Source organism: Pan paniscus, chromosome 10 (genome assembly GCF_029289425.2).
Source record: "Pan paniscus chromosome 10, NHGRI_mPanPan1-v2.0_pri, whole genome shotgun sequence".
Taxonomy (NCBI): Eukaryota; Metazoa; Chordata; class Mammalia; order Primates; family Hominidae; genus Pan; species Pan paniscus.
In genome coordinates this window covers 140,240,619-140,249,920 of record NC_073259.2, presented here as the reverse complement: position 1 = coordinate 140,249,920, position 9,302 = coordinate 140,240,619, and the positions used below count along the sequence as shown (strand labels likewise).

The 9,302-nt window shown below is 62.7% G+C and overlaps 1 protein-coding gene across 1 annotated transcript; it reads right to left on the bottom strand.

Moving 5' to 3' along the window:
• Positions 1–2,833: 2,833 nt before the first annotated feature.
• NOC4L (nucleolar complex associated 4 homolog) lies at positions 2,834–9,187 on the bottom strand. The gene is made up of 15 exons (XM_008967355.4): positions 9,053–9,187; positions 8,684–8,804; positions 7,993–8,099; positions 6,269–6,376; positions 5,875–6,024; positions 5,670–5,769; positions 5,543–5,577; positions 4,987–5,037; positions 4,754–4,865; positions 4,363–4,423; positions 4,036–4,146; positions 3,760–3,920; positions 3,518–3,600; positions 3,141–3,254; positions 2,834–3,056 (listed from the first exon to the last, which is right to left on the bottom strand). The coding sequence occupies exons 1-15, from the start codon at positions 9,167–9,169 to the stop codon at positions 2,937–2,939; spliced, it is 1,551 nt and encodes a 516-aa protein (XP_008965603.3). The 5' UTR covers positions 9,170–9,187; the 3' UTR covers positions 2,834–2,936.
• Between the last annotated feature and the right edge of the window lie 115 nt (positions 9,188–9,302).

The following is a 9,302-nucleotide window of genomic DNA, read 5'->3' as shown; positions in this document are numbered from 1 at the left end:
CGACCGAAGCTCGGGAAACGACTGCTGATTCTCCGCAGCTGATTTCCTCAACGCCAATTAAACGCTCCAGCGTCCCTTATCGCTGGAACGCGCGCTCCACAGCTCTTCAGCTATCCCTCATTACGGATGTAGCTGTGACTTCATTGTCTGGCAGCCGCGTTCATTTCCTGAAGGGAGACCCGGAATCGGGGGACGGGAGGAGAGGGAGAGACAAGACAGAGAGGGAGCGGGGGAAGCACAGGGGGAGAGAGGCCCCATTTGTGCGGCGCTGTTCTCCGTGTGCAGTGAGGACACCGCCGGGTACACGCAGGTGCCGGCTGGGTATTGGCCTCATAGGTGATTGAAGGGGCCCCTGGAATTTCTCTAAGATTCTGGAACTGAAGGTGTCTCAGTCCGTCTGCACCACTGTTACAGGTTACCTGAGAGCAGGTAACTTCTAAAAAGTGCCACTGTCTTCTCTCCAGTTCCGCAGGCTGGGAAGTCCAGGATGAAGGCACCAGCCTCTAGCGAGGGCCTCCTGGCTGCACCCAACCTGACAGGAGGCCAAAGGCCAGAGAGCAGCCGGCTCAGCACCACGTGAAGAATCCACTTTTACAAAGGCCTGAATCCCATTAACAAGGATGGCGCCCTTGCGGACCAGGCACTCCTAACACCGCCTGGTGGGCAGCACCTGGATCTGGGAGGGCAGGTGCTCCTCCACAGCACAGGGGACGTCCCCGTGCTCTCAGGGATGGCGGCAACACCTGTATCTCAGAGGGCATGCGCTACTCCACAGCACAGGGGACGTCCCCGTGCTCTCAGGGATGGGGGCAACACCTGTATCTCAGAGGGCATGCACTCCTCGGGGGCAGCACCTGGATCTCAGAGAGCACACGCTCCTCCACAGCACAGGGGACATCCCCGTGCTCTCAGGGATGGGGGTCACCAGCCAGGGAGAGGGGACCTCAGGCGGTGAAGGAGGTCCCTGTTCATGCCCGGCTCACGCGGGGAACACAGGGAGCAGAGGACCGAACACGGTTACGTGGAGGTTGCTAGACACAGAGCCCCTCTGACGACAGAATCCAAGCCTGGCTGACTCGGAGGCGCTTTCACTCTCCTCCTGGCCTCGCCCATCATCCGAGATCCGCCTAACAGCCCAGCACAAACCCTCCGTGATGTCAGGAGGGAGGCCCTGGCTGAATCTGAGCAGGAAATACTGCAGACCCCGGCGAGGTGAAACCTGGCAGGGCAGCTCGGGCGCTGCAGGCCTGGGCAAGGCTGCAGCAGCCTCTGGTGGCCGCATGAGCTCAGGATGCCAGCACCTAGGCCCAGCCCTGCCCCAGGAGCCCAAGGAGGGCGGGGAGGGGGACCAGGGCTCTGGAGCGTACCCGGTGTGACAGGCTGCCTGGGACACAGCAAGAGGACGGGCCCTGTCTGCCCTTCTGCAGCGGGAGTGCTGAGAGGGCCCGGGCGGGACAGCATGAAGAGTGGGGAAGGAGGGGCGCCTGTGCAGGACTACCACGCACGGGGTACCAGGGAAGGCCTCCCGGGGGGACGGGGACGGGACGTTCAAACCAGGGCAACACAGGGAAAAGCGGCAGAGGCCACAGCTGTGGCTGTGCAAAGGCCCTGGGGCAGGAGCCAGTTCACTTGAGGAGCCCGCTGGGGCAGAGGGAACCAGCCAGGGGGATGCTGGGAGCAGAGGCACCATCTCCACCATCACTCTGCCCCCCAAAACCCCGCTGGGCACACGGAGGGTCCCGGCCAATGCTGGGCCAGCAGGGTGACACCCCCAAGCCACGGCCAAGGCACTCCCCGCCCTCCCCAGCCACACCCACGCGCACCAATCTCTGTTCCAGTACCCCATCCCACCCTGTCCTCGAATAAGCAGACTGTCAAAAGGAAACTGGGGGTCACTGTGTAGACAGAAAACCTAGTTTGTTTGGTATAAATTTGGTTCCCTAAAAATAAACACCCCAATAACAAGGCTGTGCTGCAGCCGGACCAGCGCCTCCCACAGCGGGGGAAACTCCACTGCAGCTGGACCAGGGCCTCCCACGGGGGTGGGGGCAGGGAACTCCAGAGGGGCCCAGGCACTGCCTGTAACTCTACGCAGCATCTACCCGGAACTCTACGCAGCACCCACCCGGGGCCTCTACGCAGCACCCACCCGGAATTCTACACACCATCCACCCAGAACTCCACGCGGCATCCACCCGGGGCCTCGCGGGGCTCCCAGAACAAAGGCCAGATTGGCAGGACACAGCCAGCGTGGGATGCTGACACTCACAGGAACCCCCGACTCACACCAACCCCCCACTGACAGCAACACCCCCCACTCAAACCAACCTCCCATTCACACTAATCCTAACCCACCCCCCACACACACCACCCCCCCATTCACACCAACTCTCCCCTCACACCAACACCCCCTACTCACAACCAAACTCCCCCCAGTCACACTGACCCCCCCACTCCCACCACCTCCCCTCACTCCCACACACACCATACCCGTATACACCACCATACACCTCCCACCACAACTGACCCAGGCAGAGAGAACCCCCCCACCCCTGCTCCCTCCCGGGTGTCTGGAGTGTAACCTCAGCAGAGGCCCCGAGCTCTGCCAACAGGGAGGTCACTGGGGCCAGGGGGTGAGGGAGGCTGGGTGACCGGTGACACTGGTGGGCTGGAGGCCCTGGGAAAGACCACGCCTCAGGTTCCCCACCATCCCCTCCCAGGCTGTGGAGTCGGCAGGGGCCTCGCTTTGCCGTGTGCCTGGTGGGCTCGGGCAGATGTGAGGCCCTCGGCCTGGCAGAGGCATCCAGCCGCCCCAGTCCACACTCCCTGAGCCTTTCTCCTGCAAAAACATTTATTCACAGGTGGGCCGGGGTCAGCTGAGATTTATTCACAGGTGGGCCGGGGTCAGCTGAGATTTATTCACAGGTGGGCCAGGGTCAGCTGAGCGTGAAGTGCTGGGCACAGAGTTCACCCGGCCGTCCCAGCAGGCCCTGGGCTGGGATAAACTCCAGCGGCACTGGCTCGGGCCCCTTCTTCTTCAGGTCCCGCTCAAAGATCTGCAAAGCACAAAGCACGGCGGCTCTCAGGCTTGGCTCAGCGCCCTGTGGCCCAGACCCTCGCACCCCGGCCCAGTTCCGCACCTCGTAGGCCGTGAGCTCCAGCAGTGGCGCGATGCTGACCTCAGGCATGGACAGGGCCTGGTTGATGACGCTGGCGGCTTTGGACACCTCAGGGTGGTAGTGGCGCTGGAGGGCCTGGGGCAGTAGGGCCGTTAAGAGGCAGCTGCCCCAGGCCCCCGCCCTGTGCCCCCAGCCATGGCCTCCCTGTGCTGCCAACCAGAGTGGGCGGGGTCGGGACGGAGCCATGTGAGAAGGCCAAGCACCAAGCACCCACAAACCCAGGTGGCCAGCTGGGGACGCAACATGAGGCTATGCGGGAGGTGGCATGGGGAGCTGGGCTTTCTGAGGGGCCGAAGGATGGCTCGGGAGGCCCCAGGGTGTGGCAGCGGCGCCCTCACCTGAAGCTCCCACAGGGAGCTCTCCAAGGCCCGGCTCTGGGCTGGGTCCTCCTCTCCAGGGTCGTAGGGGTCGGCGTCCAACTCTAGGAATGAGACGCGGGCCCTTGTCTGCCGTCCACCTCCCCAGGGCACCAGGCACCCCCGCCCCAGCTCCAGCCCAGCCTCTCTGCCGTCCACCTCCCCAGGGCACCAGGCACCCCCGCCCCAGCTCCAGCCCAGCCTCCGAGGGCCCCGCAACTCACCAGGGCCGTGTGGACGGTGCACGAGGACCCGGCAGGCAGGGTGCCGGCGCAGCAGGTTACAGATGAAAGGCAGGACCATGAGCAGGGCCTCAGGGGGAGCCGTCAGGGCCAGGCGGGCCAGCCGCTTGGCGAAGGCGGCCACCAGGTAGGCGGGGAGGTGGCTGGGCAGGGCAGTGGTTGTGAGACAGGGCCCGGACTGCTAGCCCCCACCACCCTCCCCTGGCCCCAGGCTGCAGCCACACAGAGCAGGGCAGAGCCAGGTGCCCTGGTACTCACGAGGAGGACAGGAAGAGGTCAGCCAGGTGGAAGAAGCGGGCGCGGTACTTGACGTGAAAGACAGAGGGATCCAAGAGGCCGTAGAGCTTCCGGTAGAAGTCGGGGTACTCCCTGCGGGCCGGGGGGAAGGAGCAGTGGATGGAGCAGGGCCCGGGAACTGAGGCCTCCAAGGCCAGGGTCTCACTCGGCGCCCCTTCCTCCCGCCCAGGGACTCCAACACCATGGCCTGTGAGGAGAGCGGGGACCCCGTGGGGCAGGGTGGGAAGGGGACAGAGGAGCAGGGCTGGGCAGACTGGGAAGAAGACCTGCACCCCTGGCGACACTCACAGGTTGTGTTTGTGAATCAAGATGAACAGCCCGTTCAAGGCCAAGAGGCTGAGGGCCCCCCCTGCAGACAGACAGACACAGGCTGGAGCTGCAGTGACCTCGCTCCCACCCTACCCCCTGCCCATACTGAGTATAAGTCTGTGGAGTGTGGCCTCTGCCCCTGCTGTCCCCTCCCACAGCCCCCACGGACACAAAGCTGGAGACCACATGCAGGGCAGGGGAGTGGGGGGTGGAGGCAGTGGGATCGGGGAAGAGGAGCTGCGGGGTGGGGGTTGGGGGTGTGAGCGAGGCGGCCGCACTCACCGAGGGGATTAGGGGTGTGGTATGAGCGAGGCGGCCGCACTCACCGAGGGGATTAGGGGTGTGGTATGAGTGAGGTGGCCGCACTCACCGAGGTCGCAGGCGCGGGTGAGGAAGTCGATCATGAGCGTGGGCTGCGCCAGCTGCGGCAGGATGGCGTCATGCACAATCAGCAGCACCTTCTTGTAGAGGCTGAGGGGCAGCTGGGCGGGGGCCGGCAGGTGGGGGTGAGGGGCGGCTGGGCAGGGGCCGGCGGGTCGGGGTGAGTCCTCCACCCTGGGGGAGACCCGGATGCCGCCCCCGCCCCCCCGGCCTGGCCCCTACCTTGTGCTTGAGGAAGCTGAGCCACATGGCCTGGAAAACCCTCCTGTGCTCCTGCAACGGGGTCCAGACTGCACTCGCCGCCCTCCCCACCCCAGACCAGAGCCCGAGCAGCTGCCAGGGCACCCCGAAGCCCAGCCTGAGCCAACACAAGCCTGCTCTCCACTTTTCTGACCCTGCCTTCCCTCTTCCTGTCCCTATTCAAGTCAGGTACACCTCGCCCTCGAGGCTGGAGTCTCAGAACAGCCAAGAAAGCAGCTTTGGCAAGACCATGGCCAAGAGGGGGGCTGCGCCCAACACAGCCCACGGGGCCCACAGGTGGCACCAGAGGCTTGACTCCAAGAGGCGGCGGTGGCCTCTGACCCAAGGGAGGGCCCCGAGTTCACAGGTCTCGTCACCTCCCACACTTCTTGGAGTGACCTGGTGGCCGTGCAAGCTGCCACCTGTACCCTGGGAGTTTCCTCTGGTGAGGAAGGCGGCAGCCTCCATGGGGTCTCACATGCACCCCACACACACCCCCAAACCCGGGAGGGTGCCTGGCTCTCCAGAAGCAACTCACCTTCAGGTGAGCAACCTTCCAGGTGTCCCACAGCTCTGCAGGGAAAGCGAGGGCAAAGGTCACCTGACCCGCAGGGGAGGCAGACCAAGGCTCAGCCCTGTCCGCCCCTGACTCTCAGCACACTCACCCGCCCGCTTCACATAGAAGCTGGAGACGGTGGGCTCCCGGCGGGGCAGGCTCACGGCAGACAGCAGCGTAAAGGCGTTGTTCCAAAAGGTGGGGGGCACCTGCGGAGCCTGGCCTGAGTGCCTGAGCGCCTGGATGCCGCCCCCCAGTCCCTGCCTCCCTGGGAGGCAACAGCATGATGCTGGCGACAGGACCCCATCACCCACCTCGGGGTGCTGGCCAGTGACCCGGGCCACGGCATCCACGGCTGCCTGCATGGTGTGGTAGCGGGTGTCGTCGTAGTCCAGGTACTTCCGGAACTGGGACAGGAGCAGGCTCTGGTCCTCCTCAGGAGACAGCAGGCCTCCCACCACCAACTAGGGGCAAGGACCAGTGAGCAGCCCTGCTCGGCCCAGCATACGCCAGCAAGGTCCAGGCAGGCAGCCCTGCCCCATCGAGCCCCCCAGGCAGACTCCTCCTGGTTGGGTGGGCCACAGGAGCCGCAGGAGTGTCCCAGCCAACAGCCAGGCTCAGCTCAGCAGGCCCCGCCCCCACTACGGGGCCATCCTGGGATCTGGCCAGCCAGCCAGGCCCTCTGGGAGTCCCCAGCAAGGCCCTCACCTTGAAGAGCTCTCGGGGGAACAGGTAGTTGCCTTCCCACTTGGACTTCTCCAGGGGGTGCGCTCCTTCCAGCTGCACGAACTTCATGAGTGCGCTGAGGGCCAGCTCCTGGGAAGGGGGCAGTGCAGGGTGGCTGTGATGCCCTCACCCCACGGATGGGCCCAGAGCTCAGCCCAGTCAGGGAGCCCCTCACATCTAGGCCCAGGGCTGAGAAAAGGGCGGCCGGGCCTTCTCTTGCTCCACATGCCACCAGATGCCACTCTGGGCTTCCGTGTCCCACCCATGACGTAGAGATGACAAGAGCTCTAGTTAAAGAGATCCAGTGCTCACGACAGAGTCTGGCGGGGGAAGGGTACACAGTCCAGGTCTGCTTTATGGGCCACCTGACTGCTCTCTCGTCACCTGTGTCACAGGAATGCCACCATAACCCTTGGGAACAGCTGTGAAAACACAGGCGTGTGATGCCAGCATGGTGCCCAACTCAGACCCAGGCTCGGAAGCTCTCATCTCGGAGTGGCAAACACAGTGCTTTCAGGGCCCAGGCAAATGACACCACAAAGCAAAAGAGCCACGTGCGGGATGACAGGAGCACACGGCTGTCTCAGAGCTGTCTCTGACTCTCCCTCCAGCCAATCGCAGCCATGAACAAACTTAGACCCCGTGTTGACAGAACTGATTATTTCTTTCTGAGAAGGTGGAAACTGGTTATTTTCATGTGGTATCTCCCCAACATTTAAAAGTCTGCAGCTCGGCTATAATTACAGACAGACGTGTCGGCGAGGATGTGGAGTATGGAACCCTCAAATGCTGCCAGGGGGAGTGTAAAATAGCGCAGCTACTATGGAAAACAGTCTTGTAGTTCCTCAGAACATTAAAAACACAGCTGCTGTGTGGCCTTGTAATTCCACTGATAAGGCATATTCAAGCAAAAGAAACATCACACAAAAGTTTGTACGCGAACGTTCACAGTCCGCTGTTCGTAACAGCCAAAGGTGGAAACGACCCAAATGCCCAGCAACATACGAGCGGCTGAACGATACGTGCTGTGCTATACGACGGGCTGCTACTCAGCCACAAAGAGAACCAACTTCGAACACACCGATGAGTGAAAGAAGCCACATACCGTATGATCCCCCTTATGAGGAGCGTCTAGAAAAAGCAAACCCATTGATCCAGAAAGTAACCACTGATCCAGTAGTGGTTGCCTGGGGCTGGGGGTGGAAAGGGGTGGGATATAGGAGCGATGTTAACTGGTACAGGATTTCTTTTCGGGGCGATAAAGATGTTCTGGGATAGTGGTAACCACTGCACAACACAGTAACAGATGCTAACTTCTCAGCTTTAAACAGTAAACTGTGCCTCAGTTATTCCTCACTACAGATTTTAAGAAAGCTCATAATGCACTCCCATGGCTGCAGACCACAGTGTGATCTAAGCAAACACATCTGTGGACTGGCACGAGGCTTGGTGTGCGTGCTCTATGCAAACACAGAGATCCCCGTGGATGCCACTGGAGATGGAACACGGATTCTGCGTCTTCAATATTCAGTACAGGACTCGATAGCCATGTTTCTGAATGGGACTGAACACCCACAGGGTGATGCTCCCATGAAGGAAGCAGCTTTGCCTGGACAATTGTGGGAGCCCCAGACCTCTGCTTTGTGGATAACCTGGGAGTGGGGGTGCAGGGGATGGACAAGGATGAGGCCAGCCCAATGACCCACCTTGACCTGAAAGGAGGGGTGGCCCAGGAGCTCTCCCAAGCGATTGCAGCAGCTGTGATAGCGGTGTCTCATCCACACCTTGTACTTCCGTGTGGCTCCCTGGGACCCTGCAGACAGGTTAGGGTGGTCAGCCCACATGAGGCCCACATATGCCACCCTGGGCCCAGCCCAAAATCTCAGGCCTGGCTCCACCCTCCCATTGTCTTCTACTCAGCCTCCGCAGGTGGAAACAGGTCGCTATGGCCCCCAGACCTGTGCTGGGACCAGCACATTCCCTGAGCCCTGCAAACAGGAAGAGCACCTCCTACCCCAGGACTGCCCCAGCCAAGCTGCCAGGAGCAGGATCCACATCCCCTCTCTTTACTCCAAGACCTGATGTCCCCAGGATGGGGACATAAAGGAAGCTCCGAGTTTAAGCGACCGTGTCAGGATCAGTCAACATCAAATTACAAAAGGGGTGCAAAGCACACAAAAAGTCGTACCTTGTCCGGTGTTCATCTACACTCAGCTGCAGGGCACCCATGTCACCCCTGCCCCAACGCCACCATCCGTCTTCCACGGTGGGCTTGGTGCGTCCTCCCACCAGCCTGCACGGCCTGTGCCAGGGTTGGGGGCGCTCATCCCATGGTGACAAAGCCTCCCTCCGACCCACGGAAAGAGAAGAGCAGCCCCGGGGCCCTCCAGGGCTCACCTGTCATGACCATCTCCTCAGAGGGCAGCTGGCCCACAAACAGCTCTCCCCGCTCCAGCAAGGCCCCGAAAAGACGGCTGCACGTGCGGACTGCTTCCTGGAACTCCTCCTGGTCCTCAGACTGCAGCAGAGGCGGCGGCGGGGTGCCGAGGCGGCAAGTGTCACCTTCGCCCCTGGCTAGGCTGCCCCCAACCCGTTCCCTTCCCCCTCGGGACGCCAGCCCCGTCACCCCCGACCCGTGACCCACGCGCCTCCCACCCTGACCCTCCAACGCCGTCTCGGAACCTCCTGGGGACCTGCCGCCGCAGCCCCCCATTCAAGTCCCGCTCCCGTGCCGCGACTCCGGCCCTGCGACGCCGCCAGGCCCACCTGCAGCACGGCCAGGATGTCGAACACGGCGTTGGCCTCACTGCGGCTCGCCAGCACCGCCTCCAGCCGGCGGCCCAGAGCCCGGCGAACTCCCGCGGCGCCCGGCTCCCGCTCCATGCCGCCGCCAACACGGGACAACGCGGATTCTCAGCCGCCGGCGCTCCCGTGACGTCACCACGGCGCGTAGAACCCGACGTCATCTCTACGCGCCGTACCCCAACCCCGTCTTTCGCGCGGAGCCCGAGTCCCA